Source organism: Podarcis muralis, chromosome 2 (assembly GCF_964188315.1).
Source record: "Podarcis muralis chromosome 2, rPodMur119.hap1.1, whole genome shotgun sequence".
Classification (NCBI taxonomy): domain Eukaryota; kingdom Metazoa; phylum Chordata; class Lepidosauria; order Squamata; family Lacertidae; genus Podarcis; species Podarcis muralis.
This window is the reverse complement of record NC_135656.1, coordinates 35,365,372-35,384,119: the sequence shown is the minus strand read 5'-3', so window position 1 is coordinate 35,384,119 and position 18,748 is coordinate 35,365,372. Positions and strand designations below refer to the sequence as shown.

The 18,748-nt window shown below is 44.4% G+C and overlaps 1 protein-coding gene across 8 annotated transcripts in view; it reads left to right on the top strand.

The window, feature by feature from the left end:
• The window catches only part of FBF1 (Fas binding factor 1), a 28,492-nt gene that overhangs the window by 3,741 nt on the left and 6,003 nt on the right, over window positions 1–18,748 (top strand). For 5 of the 8 annotated variants that reach the window (XM_077924225.1, XM_077924226.1, XM_077924221.1 and 2 more), the window contains 19 exons: window positions 523–610; window positions 902–962; window positions 1,353–1,403; window positions 1,530–1,665; window positions 2,137–2,220; window positions 3,363–3,482; window positions 5,069–5,222; window positions 6,208–6,341; window positions 8,249–8,348; window positions 8,444–8,869; window positions 9,105–9,176; window positions 9,605–9,702; window positions 10,532–10,590; window positions 11,578–11,733; window positions 12,858–12,958; window positions 14,412–14,618; window positions 15,205–15,312; window positions 17,554–17,693; window positions 18,117–18,235. In XM_077924225.1, the coding sequence (XP_077780351.1) occupies window positions 933–962; window positions 1,353–1,403; window positions 1,530–1,665; window positions 2,137–2,220; window positions 3,363–3,482; window positions 5,069–5,222; window positions 6,208–6,341; window positions 8,249–8,348; window positions 8,444–8,869; window positions 9,105–9,176; window positions 9,605–9,702; window positions 10,532–10,590; window positions 11,578–11,733; window positions 12,858–12,958; window positions 14,412–14,618; window positions 15,205–15,312; window positions 17,554–17,693; window positions 18,117–18,235 (2,295 nt within the window). In that variant the 5' untranslated portion in view covers window positions 523–610; window positions 902–932. Of the gene's footprint in view, window positions 1–522; window positions 611–901; window positions 1,003–1,352; window positions 1,404–1,529; window positions 1,666–2,136; window positions 2,221–3,362; window positions 3,483–5,068; window positions 5,223–6,207; window positions 6,342–8,248; window positions 8,349–8,443; window positions 8,870–9,104; window positions 9,177–9,604; window positions 9,703–10,531; window positions 10,591–11,577; window positions 11,734–12,857; window positions 12,959–14,411; window positions 14,619–15,204; window positions 15,313–17,553; window positions 17,694–18,116; window positions 18,236–18,748 lie in introns of those variants that run through there. The other 3 variants (XM_077924224.1, XM_077924227.1, XM_077924228.1) reach the window with 3 other exon arrangements.

The window sequence follows — 18,748 nt, the reverse complement described above, 5'->3', positions numbered from 1 at the left end:
GTGGAGTTCCTTCCCCTAGTAAAATTGCCTGGTGTAATCATCAATACTCTTTCAGATGTCCGGTAAAGTCACACTATTCATACATGATTCTAATAGTCTGCACTTTTCTTTTTTAACTCTTGTTCTTACTGTTTTGTTCGATTTGGGGAGGTTGTTTTTAAGGATCTTTTTAGCTTCTGTGGTCAGCTTTAATTCTCGTAAGAAATGTTCTGTTTTAAGGGAGATATGGGCAAACATTTTCCTAGGTGACTTAGTTGTGATGGCTGCTGTGCAGTGAGGAGAATGTTGGGGCCTCACTGCGTTTCAAGAAGATGGAGACAACCATTGTGTTCACCATGCTGGCCTGCTCATATACTTCACGACTAATCTGCCTGGGTCTATGTTTATACAAAGTGTGCTCAACCCCTAGCTTGTTTGTTGAGACTGCCAACATCAGAGGTTGTTCAGGTTGCTGTGCAACTGTTAGGACAAAGGATAAAACCTATGCTGCAACCTCCTAAAATCCCCATCTCTCATTCCTAGATGACGTTCCCCTTAAATCCAGCAAACCTGCCTCGTTTGGTAGTAGTGCAGGAAGACCCAGAGGAATCGCCTCACAGACCAGCAAAAAGTAAGGAATGGCATTGCTATTTGTGACTTTAATGCTTTCAGCACACACACACAAAAAGATAGCGGTGCTGTTGGAGCCTCTTGAGAATTCCCCCTTTATTGCTTCTCCCCAGCAACTCTCAATTTGCCCTCTGTTTTAAGAACCTTTTCTAAGTAGAGGCACTACTGAAATCTGAGTAATTTTGAGGGTGTTTCAATGAAGCCATGAAACATTTCAGGTGTTGTTTTCTAGGCTACCGTATTTTATTATTTTTCTTGCACATCCTAAGCTCTGGATTTCCCCACTCCCCAGGGGCCTCTTGGGGGATGATGTCTTCAGCAAAATGGTTCTTGAGGAAGAAGAAGATGCAGAGGTGAGGGGGAAAAAATAAGAGTCCACATCTTCTCTGCAAGGTAAATGAAGGCATTTCTATTGATGCAACTGGACAGCTACTGGTGTGTTCCTGCAGGTTGTTGCTGTACCTGAAAACATGGCATTGAAAGGAGAATATACAGTACATCAACTTCAGTCATGGGTGGTGGGGAGGACATGGACCTATAGAACTTTTCCAACCATTTCCCACTGGGGCACAATATTTGTCTCTTTGGAGTATGAGCCCCAGATTAATAATTTGCATATGTTGGCAGCACTTGGATTAAGTGCCTTGGAGTGTTTGGTTTCTCCCCTCTTTTATTGAAAGGCAGCATACAAATACTACAAGCAATTAAGCAATAACTTGTGTGTTCATTCATTCACCCCTAAGGATCCTGATATCTCAGATGCAGACCCTGGAGCTCTTCTAGAGACCTTGAAGGTAAATTGAGGGGACTTTTTTGGTTTTCTTTGGCAGGGCAAAAATAATTTGAGTGTGCTGTGCTCTGCTAGATGTGAAAAAGTGGAATACACTCATTTTGAGTATATGTGTTCTCTCCTGTGCCAGGATATAGATGACATGGACGCTGATCTTCTAGGCATAAAGAAAGCGCCTGCTCAGAAACTGGGGAAGAATATGGCAAAAACTCGGCCGTTGAATGAGCCAGCAAGTTCTGCTAAGAAAACATCAATCACTGAGAGACGTAAGACTCCTTTGTTTCAGGACTCAAGTAATACTCAAATTTGTGTAAAGAGCTACTATAGTAGAAACAATCTCTTAGTGGTACCTGTTCTTATTCTTAACATTACTACAATTTATTACTAGCCTTTCACCCTAATGTCCCAGGGTGGATTACAACAGTTAAAACACAATATAACACTATATGAGAAACAGTTTAAAACAAATTTGAAGCAACTTCTTGTCATCTTTGTAGCCATGTCTATGATGATCACTTATTGATTAAGGACTAATAACATCCCTGAGAAAAGGAATGGATTGTGTCCTTATCTGCTTCTAATGTTGCACCTACAGAATCCTCTCCAGACTTTTCAAAATGTTGACTCGCACCTGCAAGGAGCATTTAAGTTCACAGTGACTTGAGACAAAACTTTCCTTGTTACATTAGAATTGGACACGAGCAAAAGTATCCGCTATACCTGTTGTTTTAATACAGGAGACTCAGAAGGTGGAATCACTAAGAATCCAAGCTCTACTCTCACCACTTCCAGAAATCTGAAACAGAAGTTTTCCTTTGAAGGTAAGCTCTGCTTGTTAACATGAGAGGGGAGCTTTTTGTGTGTGTGTGTGTGTGTGTGTGTGTGTACGCAAGCATGCATGCGCACATGTAAAATGCATTTTTAAAAACCTAAGTTTGAGCATACAAGTACATCTGGATGGGGAAAGGTTAGGGTGTGACAGTGACATATTTATGCACAACCAACACGGGGCCTACCTGATTCAACACTGTGCTACTTCATTTTTAAAAATAAATTTATTTATAATTTTCATTTATAACAAATAAACACTTCAACAACAAAAAATTAAACAATCCTCACTTATCAAACCGTGACTTCCCTCCCTCTCTTTCAGCAGTTCCATGAATTTACCCTTTTTCTACTTCTTCTGCATATCCCAATTCACTCTATTTATTCTTTTCCAGCTAATGTCTTAATTTGTTTACAATTTGTAAATATTCAATAAATTATTTCCATTCCTTAATAAAAAGTTTGTTATCTTGATTTCTTATTCTTCCGGTAAGTTTCGCCATTTCTGCATAGTCCATTAATTTCTGTAGCCATTCTTTTTTTGTCGGGATTTCTTCTTTCCATTTTTGGGTGAATATCATTCTTGAGGCAGTCGTTGCAAACATAAATAAATTTCTATATTGTTAAGGTAACTCTGATCCCATAATTCTCAAAAGAAAAGCTGTTGTTTTGTTTTTACAAATGTTATCTTAAGCACCTTTTTCAATTCATTATATATCATTCCCAGTAAGCTTATGGTTTGTAAATCCTTTATGTACTTTCACCTTTTCATACCACAAATACATGTGCCAGCCAAATATGTTATCACGACCTTCCAGATCTAAAATATACAGATTCTTCCATAACAAAACACTGTGCTACTTCAGAGGCCATTTTGCTGCAGGAATCCATCCAACCCTAAGTGATGGGCATGGAACAACAATTCACCAAACAAAGGGCTATTAGGCATCATAAAATTAATTTACTAAGCACTGGAGAAGGATTTGCTCTATAGTGCTAGCTTCAATCCTTTCCTAGTAGTGCAGTCTCTTCCCATGCAGCAGCTGATGTGTAACTTTGCTGCTCCGTTTTGCTCTCTCTCTCCATTGTTTTGAAGTGATTGCCCACTCTCTTAGATGTATTTTTTCTCCCACAGATATAGATGACCCTCTAGCTGGTCTTTTGTCTGATGAAGAAGAGGACATGGTCAAGAAAGCGCCTTCCTTTGCCACCAAAAGTGTTCCAGAAACAAATGCTGGGACCTCAAAAGAGAAAGGTTAGTGAGGATACCAGAATTGCACCATTGGCTTGGCATCTTTTCAAATAAAAGCACACCACACATTTGTTTGTGCAAATGAAACGGTTGGCAGTCTTTCTCTACTCATCAATGCTTGTGGTAGCATTTTTGGAAGTCTGTGAGAACATAAGAGCCCTTATGGTGGATCAGGCCCCGCGCCTATCTATTCCAGTGCCCTGTTTCCTACAATGGCCAACCAGATACCTTTGAGAAGCCCACAAGCATGGTGTGAAGACAAGGCCCCTCTCCCACTGTTGTTCCCCAGTAAATGGTGTTATAACAATAATTGAACAACAAACCAACAACACCAGAACTGGCTTATGAATGTAAATAACAATTTTACTGGAATAAATATATACCCTCATAAACCAACTAGACAATGAGCAAACTAAAGTGCAATGTGCATAACCAAGCCTGGAGATAAACATAGAATGTACCAGTGTCTCTCTCGTTGCTGTACTGGTTATGTATGCAATAAATATGTCATAACACAGCTGGAAGAAACAGTCGTTCACTGGAAGCACAAAGCAATAAACGTAGGAGCGGTTGCCAGAAAGCGTTCTTCAAGGGGTCATCATTAGCTGGAAGTGCAAAGCCAAATGATCAATTGAAGCCAAATAGATGAGACCTGTTCTCCGGATATTATCCGGATATTTGCTGTGCCTGTGAGTACCTTTTGTCTTGAGCGAACCGTGTTGAGTGATTAGCATCATGGACTGATGAAGCTTGCTGCGAAACCTTTGTTCCAGCTGTGTTATGACATATTTATCGCATAGATAACCAGTACAGCAACGAGAGAGACACTGGTACATTCTATGTTTATTAGTATCTCCGGGCTTGGTTATGCACATTGCACTTTAGTTTGCTCATTGTCTAGTTGGTTTATGAGGGTATATATTTATTCTAGTAAAATTGTTCTTTATATTCATAAGCCAGTTCTGGCGTTGTTGGTTTGTTGTTCCCCAGTAACCAACATCTAGAGGTGTTGTGCCTCTAATCCCAGAAGGGAGTATACATCCATCATGACTAGTAGCCATTGACAGCTTTATTCCCCATGAATTTGTTTATTCCCCTTCTAGATCTATTAATTTGTTTATTTGTTGTTGTTTTTAAATTCCGCTTTAAGCTTCATAGGTCTCAAACCGGCTTGCAACAATAAAATATACATAATTTAAAACATAAATCAAATCTCCAACATTTAGCACACACAACATTTTTAGCACACACACAAAAAATGGCTGTAATGGCATATTTTTTGGCAACAAGTTCCATGGGTAGCATTCAGCTAAGTTTTATGCCAAGCAGACTCACTGAAAAGAATGGATCTAACTTAGTCATGTTCATTAACTTCCATTGTGCTAACGGGAATCCTTATGCAGGCTTCTGCTAGTAGGACTGGTTATTTGAATCTGGCTCAAAATATTTAGCATGGAAATTATCAGCTATGTATTGGTCACACTGTGAGCATAATCTGAGCAGTTCTTGATTGGGGAGGGAAGCCCATTAGACCGGTTTTGTAATAGTTAGACCTCATTGGTGCAATCTCTTTCGATTCCGTTTATTAGGAACACCTGTGTCTGCAGCTCCTGGCCACGTTGCTGCCCCCGAACGGAAGCGGGACGAGTTAACATTTGAGGTTGATGGAGATGATCTCATGGATGCCATGGGGTTTGGCGAGAGCCCAAAGACAGAGCTGAAATCCGGAAGAAAGGACGGAGAGTAAGCAATCTCCCTAAAACCCACTAAAATGGAGTTGTGTGATACTTTCAGATTAAAGGAGATTAATGGCATGACTGGAAAAGTTGAACATTTGAGATAAGCTAAGGCAAACGAACTCATAGTTTGCACTGTTGCTCCTGATTTAGTTTCAGTGCACCCCAGAGAGGGCTGGCATGACTTATGAAAAAGACTGTGTACAGTTCTGGTCCCCTTATCTGGAAAAGGGATATTGTTGGGAAAGGTACATGAAAGGGCAACTAAAATGGTCAAGGGGGTGGAGCAAACCCCCTGTGAGGAAAGGTTACGGCATTTTGGACTTCTTAGTTTAGAGAAAGGTGAGTTAAGAGGTGATACAATAGAGTTTGACCAAAGTGCGGGAGGCAGTGGAAGACAGGAGTGCCTGGCGTGCTCTGGTCCATGGGGTCACAAAGAGTCGGACACGACTAAACGACTAAACAACAACAACAATAGAGGCTTATAAAGTGATGCATGACATGAAGATAGAGAATTTGAAAGAGAATTCAGACAAATCCATGGGGGATAATGCTTTCAATGGCTACTAACCATGAGGACTATGTTCTGGCAAAGCAGTATCCTGAATACCAGTTACTGGAAACTGCAGTAGGGGAGAGTGCTGGAGGCAGCATCTTAAAACCTATTTCTAGCATAGAGGTGTAAGACTTCCTTCTACTAATTTCTGGAAATAGCCAGACTTTTTAGTTCTGAGCCTTTATCATAAATAGCCCGTGTGTTTTAAGTTTTTTCTCATCTGCTGCACAGTTAAAGTAAATGCTGGAATAATAGCTAAAGGTGGTCAAAAAGCCATTAAGAGTCTCCTCTTGACCTCTGATGGTGTTTCCTGCTTGGCAGGGGGTTGGACTCGATGGCCCTTGTGGTCTATTCCAACTCTATGATTCTATGATTCCACATTCTCTGAACTGATCATATGGGTTAGTTGATGGAGAATTGCACTTCGTTTTGGCAGAGAGCAGTCTCGTCCCGCCCGATCCATGCTAGATGAATTGCTTGGGCAAGGAACAGCCAAAAAGCTCCTGGAGAGACCAAAGACAGGAGAACCCAAGGAGTTCAAACTGGACAAGAAATATCAAAAGCAAGCAGGCAAGTGCCGTAGGGGTGATGAAGCCTGTGGTGTAGTGGTTAAGAGCGGTGGACTCATAATCTGGTGAACCGGGTTCGCGTCTCCGCTCCTCCACATGCAGCTGCTGGGTGACCTTGGGCTAGTCACACTTCTCTGAAGTCTCTCAGCCCCACTCACCTCACAGAGTGTTTGTTGTGGGGGAGGAAGGGAAAAGGAGCTTGTTAGCCGCTTTGAGACTCCTTTGAGTGGGATATCAAATCCAAACTCCTCTTCTTCTTCTGTTTCATGCGCACAGTATTCTGGGAAGTCCTTTTGCCCCTCCTCTTAAACACTGGAGAAGCCTGCAGCTGAAATTCAGTTCTCTCATAGGTTGTTTGATGATTGAAAATATCTTAGATCCGTGGTGGGAATCTCCTGACCCACAGCCAAATTTCATCCCACCCACAGCCATCACCCACTCTGACTTTATTTCCTCCACTTAGAGCTTATCTGCCTCTCTCTCTCTCTCTCTCTCTCTCTCTCTCTCTCTCTCTCCCTCTCCCTCTCCCTCTCCCTCTCTCTTTGGGCTGCTACTCCTGCCACCTCCATGGCAACTGTACACAAAGCCTGTTCCTCTTGCTTTGCCAGCTCATGGACGAGGGTTTGGTGCCACCATGGTTTCTAGTTCTACTTCACAAGCTTTCACAAGCAAGATACTCCAGCCTCCTTAGAGAGCAGCTGTTGTTGTTTGCCCCTAAGCACTCTCAGAGCAGATAGTGCCTGATAGCAAGGTAGACCTGGTCCATCTAGCTCCTTACGGTCTACTCTAGCTGACAGTGGCTCTTCTGGCTTTCAGACAGGGCTCCTTCACAGCTCTACTTTGAGAGAACAGAGGTTGAACATTGGACTTTCTGCATGCACTCTGCCACTGAGCTACTGCTTCAACTTCTCATTTCTTTTTTTAGAAAATAAAGACTGCACACTATTTTCTACCTATCTTTTCGACTTGCTAGTACCTGGAGATTTTTTTCTTTTCTTTTAATTATTTGCTTTATTAACAATCTCTTATATCATATGACACGTTTCATATAATATATACATTTACATATGTATTGTATATCTTCTTGAGTATACATATATATAATCCATGTAAGCAAAAACTATATTCAAATAGTATTCAGTTTACTTACATAAATTGAAGTAATTCGTATTTTTACTATCTTTTGTTGTCTTATCTATTTATTAATATGAATTAAAGAAAGAAAAAAACAGAAAAAAAGAAAAAGGTGTAGTTGGACTTCCTATCATTTCCCAGTGTATAGCCTTATTCTAGTAATGAATATACCTAACATTATTGAGTTATTCTTTATATTCCTTCTAATACATTCTTACAACAGTTAGTACCTTTTGACTTATTTCTCACATGTTTCACTATATAAGGGTCAATCACATGCTGCCATGTTATACCACTGTTATAATTTCATAAATATTTCTTATATTTATCCCATTTTTGTACGAATACTTGTCTTGTGTTGCCTCTCAAGCTATTAGTCAGTGGCGCCATTTCTACATATTCCTGTAATTTATTTTGCCAGTCCGTTATGGTTGGAACATTTCCCCCTTTCCAGTTCATTGCTATCAATGTTCGAGCTGCAGCCGTGGCATATAGGAAAATTCCTCTCACATTTTTCGGAATATTGTTGGCGTGAATGTTTAGCAGAAAAGCCTCAGGCTTTTTTAGAAAGGTACCTAGAGATTTCAGGGCTTCCAAGGCAGGGCTGGGGAGCCTGTGGCTCTCCAGATGTTGTTGGATTCCACCATTGGAAGCCCACCACATCTGGAAGGCAACACATGGGCTTCCTCTGCTCTTAAGTCTCTGAGGAAAGCAAGAGGGGGGCGTGGTTGTGCATCCCATCAGCTTGACTCTCTGGGCTCTTTTTGTGTACAGAGAAGGAAGATACTTTGGGAGATGAGTTCACTTTTGGAGCCTACCAACCCACTGTGGCCATGATTCCAGAGGGAAGGCAGTCAAGACGACAGTCTGTCAGGTAATGGTAAATGCGCAAGCCACAAAAGGTGGCTCGGTCTCCCACAAGGCTGCTTGTAAAATCCTGGCTCTCTCTCTCTTCGTTTCTATTTGCAGGTTTTCCTCGGAGAATCTCAGTGAGCTTAAAACAGACCAGAAACCAGCAACTCCTCATTCTGGCAGCCCTGTACGCAACAGGACTGCAGCTGATTGGCTGGGGCTGAAAGAGGATGATTTTAAACTGCCACCATCACCTCCGCTAAAGGAATCCAGCAAGACCAGCATCAGAGGAGCCACACTGGATAGGCCGCCTAGCCCTTCTGATGCCGAGCCCCCCGTTCCTACCAGCCATCTCCCTTCTAGGTCAAAAGCAGCTGCTGAAGAAGCAGCAGCGCCAAAGCATGAACCCATCAAGGATGATGGTGAGGACAGCTGGCTGAGCAATGTCTTATCTCAGAAGAGAACTCGAGCGCAGGAGAAAGAGAGGAGACCCGGGTCCTCGGAGATTCACCGAAAGGAAGTGGATCCCATCACTCTTACCAGGTGAGCTCAGAGGTCGCTTGAATTCTGCACTTAACGTTCTTCAGATTCTCTAAACTGTTTTCCAAATTCAATACTATGCAAATTTCCCATGGGCACCCAAGTCATGATGCACTTAGCCATTGGTATTGCACATGTCACCCTGCCTCGTTGCAAGTCTTGTAGGCTGATTTTTGGGGAGAAGTATTGTGTTAATTAACTATTCCCATCCTTTGGATTTTGTGTTTGTTTTTTTCAGCCAGGGAGCTCCATCCGCCTATCAGCAGTCTATTGCCCCAGTCGATAGGCCTGCCAGACTGGATCAACCTGGGTAAGAACTTACTTGTGGGCTTCCACTTGGGCATTGTCATTGGGCACTGCAGGAACTAGGATGCTCGACTAGATAAGGCCTTTGGTCTGGTTTATCAGGGCTTCTCTTAGGACCTCTGGATTATTGTCAAATTGCTCTGGGTAACCATGTTACTTCTGGGTAACCATGTTTCGGATTGTGGTGTGAGAAGAGATTATTTAATCTGGAGCAAAATACCTGCATTTGTGTGGAATTATGAGGATATTCTTATGCATTCAAGGATGTTTAAAAGAGAGGGTGCCAGCTCATTAGCTGTTGGATTGAATGATGTAAAGACGGGTAGAATACCTGATTGTGTTGTAGATTGGCACTTATTCCATAATAAAAGGTGATTATTCAGATGCCCATTAATCTCTCTCTCTCTGTCTCTGTCTCTGTGCTTGACACAGGTCTTCCATACCTCTGTTAAGATCTCAGGAACAAACCACTCCTGCTTTCCCATCTAATTCCAGGAAAGGGACTCCCTTTGGAGACACCAGTAAGACAAGTAAGATTCAAACTCCAGTTAAACTGCCAAGGGAATGAACATTGCCAGCATACCTCCCATCTTTGATTATGGTGTTGTTGTTTCTGAATCAGTGGTATAAATGAACCTGCCTCTGCAGAGTTGCTTTCCAAGAATGCTGTTTGACCTTCACTAACCTTGAAATAGCAAATGATAGAAGCATTTCGTGTTTGGGCTACCAAATGTCGTGCACTGAACTGCACTTCCTCTCGGTGTCTGAGAGAGAGAGTTCTGTTTGGTACTCCAACTAAGGGGAAAGCTTCTTGTTGCACATCTTGCTTCTAGTGTCATCTCTTAATTCATTTCTCTGCCAGTTTGATTTAGACTTGTGCTGAGGCCCCTTCCCCATCCCACTCTTTGACCTGGAGTAGAATACTCTATACTGTATTTGGAAATCTGATACTTTCCTTTGCTCAGTGCTAATATGCCCTGTTGTCTGCTGATGTTCCTTTCCTCCTCCTGTGGGTTTGGTGTGGTAGAAAGAGGTTTGAAGCCACGCTTGGTGCTATGGAAGTGAAAGGGACCACTCATCCTTAAGCTGCCCCATCTTACATCCTGTCCACTCTCTTCCCACTTCCATTTGCCCACAGGGTTTTCTGTGCAAGGGACCTGTGGAGTAGAGCAGGGTGAAATTTCTATAGCCCCTTCCTTCTTTCCTTTATGTTTGAAGAGCAGCTAAACAGCTATCCTACCTCCTTTTAACTGTGAGATAACAGAAATGGGCGATACAGTCCCTACCTGTGTATTGCTATATAGGGATAGCATCTAAACCCATTGCTGCATCTGAGCTCTTTATGGATTGATTTTACAGCACCTGCAACTTTTTTCCCAGGACATGAAGAAATCCTCCCCATTCCTATGCACTCTCCGGTAGGTAGGAGGTGATATTTTATATTACTTATCGAGGAACGGAAGTGGTTGGGATAGATGAATAAATGTATTTAACAAGCACTCGTCTAGCAGTTCATACAGACGTTATAACAGTTCCCGAACTTTATTTTCTTAATGTGCATGTATTTAAATAGAAACTGAACTTAGCCCAGAAGGCTGCATAATCCATTAACCAGGGTGCACTGACTTCTGGACCGGCCACATCCTGTCCCAAGATAACCTTGGTGCACATTATGGGTCTGGTGTTCTCTTTCCAGCTACGGGGATAAATTGGAGGCTCTCATACTCCCATAAACCTACTGGGTCCCAACTGTCCCTAGACCAGTACCTGGCACTTGCAAAGTTTTTCCTGATTTAAAGCATTTCCCAACAGAGACTGAGCTATTCTCCTTAGATAAACATCCAGGAAGGGAGATTCTACAGTTCCACATTATATACCGCACTCTCAAACTAATTTCCATAAGTGTAGGGTTCCTCAAAAGGGGAAATAACTTCCCATATTTGTGTGTTTCTGTATCAGGAGATGTCTCTCCAGCAAGTTGTTTTCTTCTATAGCAGATCAGACTCATGCATGACTGCCAGATGGCATGATCTGTGGATACTGCAGCACTCTTTCACGAGTGATGCTAAGAACAGTATTCAAAGTTTTCCCTGTTTGCAAGTTGAATGATAAGAGCAGTGCCGGACAGAATGTTCATTTCATTTTACAGTGGTTCTTTCATGTGCTCTCTGCCACGGGGAAGGGGCACTTGCTGCCATACATTTGCTGACAGGCTCAGACCCCTATCAGTCAGCAATGGTCAAAGATGATGGAAGTCCCACAACATCTGGGGAGGGCAAAGACTTCCCCAGCCCAGTTCCGTCACATTCACAGCACATGGGGACGCTGTGAAGCCTGTGAAACATTCTTCCCTTGTGAAAACGGCCTCCTGTATCTTCTCTCTCAACTCCTCTGCCCTTTCCCAGCTCCTGCACTTGGAACCCCACATGCTGAGCTCACCTAACAGCAGCGAGTATGAAAAAAGGCTGGCGGGTCTGCAAGCGCAGCTGCGAGAAAGCCTGGCGAGCTATCAGGCGGAGCTCCTGGGTGCTCAAACTCGCATCGCTGAGCTGGAAGGTCAGGTAAGTTAGTTGCGCTTAAGGCATGAAATAGAAACAGGTTCTTTTTGCATCCTGTTATTTTAATGGAAGCACCATGCTATGCATTAACAGCACACTCAGAGAAGGAACATGAATCTTTATGTAGCCAAAACAGCACTATCCACTGCAAGTGGAGGAGGTTTCAGTAGACTTGAGGAAATCCCAAGGTTTGCAGAAGTACAGAATAGCCTATCTAGTGCAGCATCTGGTTCTCCAGTGACTGCCAGAGGCCTATGAATCAGAATAGTAGAATTGTAGAGTTGGAAGGTACCCCGGGGGTCATCTAGTCCAACCCCTTGCAATGCGGGATTCAACTAAAGCGTCCATGGCAGATGGCCATCTAACCAGGACTCTCCCCAATTGAGATTCCCTGTAACCAGCATTCAGACAGTGGATGTAGGTCATAGCCCTCATGGGCCTTTGATAACTTTAGCCTCCATTAATTTCCTTGATCATCTTCTAAAGCCATTGTAGGAGACTATGCCATGGTTCAGCTGTATGCATAGTGAGAAGAAATTCTTCATTTTAACTGTCCTTAATCACCCAGTGTTCAGCTTCCTTGAATGACCCTGGGTTCTAGTATCATGAGAAAAATCTTTGGGGTGTGGGAACCCTAAGCTATGTAAGGAGACCTAAAGCACCTCAATGAAGACTGAGCAGGCTCCGTTGGCATATAATGTTGATTGACTCTTAGGGATGGAAAATTGGAATGGAATATGCTGGAAAAGGGCATGACCAGCTGGCTAGAAATCTGAACAAGAGGACTCTACATTGCAACATTTTGTTGCAGACCCAACATGTCATAAATGTGCATGGATAGTGAGTGCTGATAAACTTGGCCTTACTCTGCTGTAGAAACCATGTATGTGTAAGGAGCTGAGGGCTTGTGAGTCATGGAAATATGACGACTGCTTAGTCACATTATTTAACAGTAAACACCCTTGTGATGGTCAGATTGCTTTCTCTCTCTCTTCCATCCCTCCAAGGCTTCCCTACATGAAGCAATGCTCCTGTGTTGATGCAACGTGTGAGTGGCTCCAAACCAAGTAGCTGTACCCTGTTTATGGATATTCATAAGTAAACTGTTTTTTAAAAAATTCATTTAGGTCAGGCGGCTGGAGCTGGAGAAGAATCAGCAAAAACGTCTGCTGGAAAGTTTACAGCAGCGCCATCAAGAAGACTTGGAGCTCATCGAGAATGCTCACAGGTATTGGCAGCTGTTGCTGGTGCTCAGTGGGACAAGTAGAGCAGGAAGCAGGAAGACCAACAGTAGGTGGCGCTAGAACCAATGGCAGGCGGAGAGAGCTGCACCATTACTGTCTGTAAGCAAAATGGCAAGAGGGTGGTGGTTGGCTGAGAGCAGACTGATGTTGGTGGGGCAGCGCTCCATTCGCCTTAATGGACCAACCTCCACTGGGCACTGGTTGTTCTGAACACACAAACTCATCCTAGAGCACCTGCCCCAAAGATCCATATGAAACAGGAACTACAGAAACTTACTCATAGGCACATCTTCCCACAGGGACTTCCTACGTATACCAGGCACATTTTCTCTTCTTGCCTCCTTCCAAATAATTAGGCTCACTGTGAAGTGTGTTTCCATCCCTTCCCTGAGCGGACATGCAGTACGAGCAGTATATATCTTCCTTGCCATTCCCAGCCTGTTTGAGCAAGAGAGCTAGAGGAGTTTGCTACAATCACAGTTCTACCACTGGAACTATTGCTTTGACACATCTTCATCTAACCTCCCCACAAACGAATCGGGATGAATGCTCATTGAATAGCCAAACTTGTGGAATCTCTCTGCAAACAAATCAGGATGGGTGCTCAATAAATAGGTTGTGTGGGAAGCTCCCAGTGTTTCAAAGCTACCCAAAAAGCATACAGTGGTACCTCGGGTTACAAACACCTCAGGTTACAAACACTTTAGGTTACAAACTCCGCTAACCCGGAAGTAGTACCTCAGGTTAAGAACTTTGCCCCAGAATGAGAACAGAAGTTGTGCGCTGACGGCAGTGGAAGACCCCATTAGCTGAAGTGGTACCTCAGGTTAAGAACGGACCTCCTGAACGAATTAAGTTCGTAACCAGAGGTACCACTGTATCATAAAAGGTTAAAAACATACAGTATAAGAAACAGATAATACCAAATAAAAACCACTTTTAGAAGATGAGGTTATTGGTGCTACAATGTAATGTATATGGAAAATGAGAGGGAGATGCTGATATGAGAAGCTCAGTTTTCAAACCTAGACAGCAATACAGGCAAATAAGTCGCAAGCCAGTCACTAGACCCCCTAAAGCAGTTCATTAATTAAAGATGGACAGGCAGACATCATTTTATATGTATGCCTCCTTTCCCTAGTTAAAAATGATGCTCAATGCAGCTTCCAACAAGAAAAGAATTACATAATTACAAATATAACAATAGTCATAAACAATAACACATATAAAAAAGTACAGAACCAAATTAACAATTTCCACATTGAATCATAAGATAGAAAAGCTAAAGATACAAAAAATTAAGATCAATAACAGCAACAACACCCCCTCCCTTTAAATACTAGTGAGTGAACAATTACACAAGAATATCCTACATCGTTTCTTTCAACCCAAACACGCTTGGGAACCCGTGTGGTGGTGTTTTTCCTCCTGACATAGGAACCGTGTAAAGGTGATTGAGGACTCGTACCACCAGCGTGAGGAGCGCCTCCGGCAAGAGAACCAAGAGCTGGCGGGTCGATACTTATCTTGCTGCCAGAATGCAGAGGAGGCCAAATCGGAGTTGCTGGCCCAACACCAGCGCCGGCTGACAGAGCTAGAGCAGGAGAAGGCCAAGGATATTGACCGGCTACGGGAGCTTCAGCGGTATGTGGTGAGGGAGGTTCAAAGGGATTTGGGTGGCTTTCCAAAGCCCAAGTCAGACAGTCCATCCTGTTGCTTTCCCATTGACGAATGCTCGAACTTCAGTCCTTCCAGTATGATGAGAGCCAGTGTGGTGTAGTGGCTAAAAGCGGTAGTCTCATAATTTGGGGAACCGGGTTCGCGTCTCCGCTCCTCCACATGCAGCTGCTGGTTGGTGACCTTGGGCCAGTCACACTTCTCTGAAGTCTCTCAGCCCCACTCACCTCACAGAGTGTTTGTTGTGGGGGAGGAAGGGAAAAGGAGCTTGTTAGCCGCTTTGAGACTCCTTAGGGTAGTGATAAAGTGGGATATCAAATCCAAACTCTTCTTCTTCTTCTTCCAACATTTGGCCACACTTTCTGTGTGACCTGAAAGCTTGCCTTATTTGTAGAAAGATCTTTGTATCTTGAGAGAGAGAAAGAGAGCGCACAATTTAGATTGGCGCAAACTCTGAAGTGAGATTCGTCCCAAGAACCTGTTTGTTTTACTCCATTTTCCTAGCAAGCATGGGTCTAGTGTCTTTTTCCCCTTCCCCTTTGGGGACCCCCAGGATGTCTATTCTGGAAATGCGCAAAGACCACGAAGAGCAACTGCAACGTCTGAAACAGCTGAAGGCTCAGGAGATCGACGCAGTGACCAGCGCCACCTCTTACACCAGGTAACACCTGCTGCTCACCTGCGAGCTCAAGGAATTGGAAAGAAAGAGAAGCCAGTGCTAGGAAACAAGGCGCATAGATGGAGAATTGTCTGTAGTGCTCAAAGGGTGTCTAGTCTTTCAGCAGCAGTAACCAGAAGGGGGATACTTGAATGCAGGTAGTCAGAAACAGAGTTGTCAGACATACAGTGGTGCCCTGCAAGACGAACGCCTCGCAAGACGGAAAACCCGCTAGACGAAAGGGTTTTCCATTTTGGAGGTGCTTCGCAAAACGAATTTCCCTATGGGCTTCCTTCGCAAGACTAAAGCCCATAGGGAAATCTCCGGGACAGCGGGGAAGCGCAGCGCGTCTTCCCCACTGTCCTCGGACCTCCTCCCGCCGCCAGGCTTCGGAAGGCTGCTCCGAAGCCTGGCGGGGGGCGGAGAGGTTTTTTTAAAACCTCGGGACAGCGGGGGACTTCTCCGCTGTCCGGGGCGATTTTAAAATGCTGCCGGGCAGCAGTGCTGCCGCCCGGCAGCATTTAAAAAAACCCGGGACAGCGGGTTTAAAATCGCCCCGGGCGGCGCGTTTCTCCGCTGTCCAGGAGGGCTTTTGAAGGCAGGCGGGGGGAGCAAAGACTTTCGCCCCCCGCCCGCCTTCAGAAGAGGTCCTGGACCTCTTCTGAAGGCGGGCGGGGGGCGAAAGTCTTTGCTTCCCCCTGCCTGTCCCGGAGGGCTTTTGAAGGCAGGCGGGGGGGAGCAAAGACTTTCGCCCCCCACCCGCCTTCAGAAGAGGTCCAGGACCTCTTCTGAAGGCTGGCGGGGGGCAAAAGTCTTTGTCCCCCCTGCCTGCCTTCCCAGGGGCTTTTAAATCGCCCCGGACAGCGGAGAAGTCCTCCGCTGTCCTGGGGCGATCTTAAAATGCCGCCCGCCAGCATTTTAAGATCACCCCGGACAGCGGAGAAGCCCTCCGCTGTCCCGGGGTTTTTTAAAATGCTGGGGGTGGGAAGAAAAGCCCTTGTCCCCCCCCCCCAGCCTTCAGAAGAGGTCGGGGGACAGACTGTCCCCGGACCTGGTCTGAAGTCGGTTTCCATAGGAACGCATTAATTGATTTTCAATGCATTCCTATGGGAAACCGTGCTTCGCAAGACGAAAAACTCGCAAGAAGAAAAAACTTGCGGAACTAATTAATTTCGTCTTGCGAGGCACCACTGTATAGGAATTCTCATATACACATGACGATTGAGAGCCTCTCTGTACAAGGAAGAATACCTGCTCCAGTCTGGTACACAAATCCAGGTGTTCAGGGTTAGTGGGAGAATATGATCAATGTCTGCAGAAGGTGTGGGTGTCCTCTGCTCTCCTACTGGCCAGTGGCCCCATCGGGAGTGGTTCTGCTTCTCAGATGAGCACTGAATTAACATCAGCCACAGGGAGTGGTGGCAGAGGCTTCCTTCCCTCCTTTGCCAAGATCAGCCTTCCCCAACTTGGTGCCTTTCAGTATTGCCGGACTCCCAAGCCACATTAGCCCCCAGCCAGCATTGCCCAATGGTCAGGAATGATGAATGCTGAAGTCCAACAGCACCTAGTGGGTACCGGGTTGAGGGAGGCTGGCCAAAGTGAACCGTAGGCTGTTTTGCTCTTGCAGCACAACTGGGGAAGTGAAACGGGTCAGGAGAAGGCTGAGGGTTTTTGCAAAGAATGGGACAGGGAAGGAACCCTCCACATGTTAAAACGGGATAAGATGAGAGATTCAATGGGTATGTTTGGGGATGCTGCTACCTAAGCTGAAAAGGGCAATTCAGGAGGATTGCCGAGGCTGTTTCCAGTGACAAGGTGGCTTAACAGTGCTGTTGTGAGAGAAACAGGAGTTCAGGTGGAGGTGGAGGTTAGAGGCCACACGCCCCAAACACACACAAGTTCTAAGCAAGACCTGATAATTTTGAGGCACTGGCGCAAAGATCTTAAACTGATAAATCTGTAAAAAATCTAGTTTTGTTATTGTTAAATTGCTTCAGGATCTTTCATGGAAAGGGAAGTGGTATTCATAAATGAATGAATAAATAAAATGCTGGCCAGAAATGCAGCCTGCATATCCTGGGCAAAAAAGGGCCAATACTCCTCCTCTCTAAATTTGCGTCCTTTATGACCAAGTAGCCAAAATGTGTCTAGCCCACCTCCAGTAGAAGCAACATCTAAGCCTCACTCTGCATAAGAAGGATGCATAGTACTGGGCAACTTGGCGCTCACGTTGCTTTTTTCCAGGTCTTTGAATGGTGTCATCAGTCAGATGGAGAAGTTCTCCAGCAACCTGAATGACCTTGCTAACAAAGTGGAGGCCACTCACCACACCACATCCCAAGGACTTGAGATTGGGTCTCGCCAACGGGATGAACAACTCAGGGGTACGTGGCTTCCTGACACTAGGGACCTAAATGCCACTTCCACAGGACTTCCTCTTTCACTGGGGCATTTGTAATTTAGGAATTGGAGGTTTTGAATCAGCTTCAGCAGATTCTCCTGCAGGGCCATGAGACTAGTGTGGAGTCAGTGCAGAAGGATTTCCAGAACTTTCCCTTTTGTGTCTTACAAAGGCAAATAAAATGTGATGGAGGCTGTTGCCTGGGGGTGCCTCATCTTCCACTTCATTTGTGTGAGGTAAAATTACAAATTTCTTGGAAATTGGTAGGGATAAGCTGGTTAGCACCAGTTATGCAGTCTAAAACTGTTGGCACCAGCGGGGAGGGTTGATTTGAACAAAGAGATAAGCCCCTATACTATTGGAGCCTTGCAAAGTGTCGGTAATTCTTTCTTCCTCCCTTTTGAAGTTCTGGAAGACCGTCTGATCCGGCAGCAGAGAGACATGGAAGAAGAACGCAACCGGCTCCAAGAGGTCATCTCTAAGATGGAGGCCAGGCTGAATGAGCAGACTCGCCTTCTGGAGCAGGTGAGCTATTGCTGGAATGGCAGCCATTTATTGTAGCAAGAATGTGACTTCTGGGATTCGCAACTTTAAAGGGTGACCTGTTTTTCCTCCCCAGCTCCTCCTCAAATAACATGCTTGTTTTAAGGTGGCTTGAGTTATCCACTGGATTCCTGAGCCCTTTTCAACTACATTTATTTACTAGCGTTGTGGAAACTAAGTGGTCCACTAAATAAATGTTGCCTCACAGCCTCACTCAGGCTGCTGCCACTTACAGGGTGAGGCATGGAGTAGCGTGCACAGAAGAGGCAAGTGAATATCAGATTTGGTAAGCAGAATTTTACTGAGGGAACCCACAACTTCCATTAATACCAGTTTCTTAAGATCGTAACTGTACGTAAAATGGTAAAGGGTGGACATATTTATTGATTTAGAATGACATGTTGAGATCGGAGCAATGGTTCTGATCCAGTTTGCTGTATATGAAAACGTTCCTGGTAAACTAATTCAGAATAAAATAACCTGTCTTAACATAGA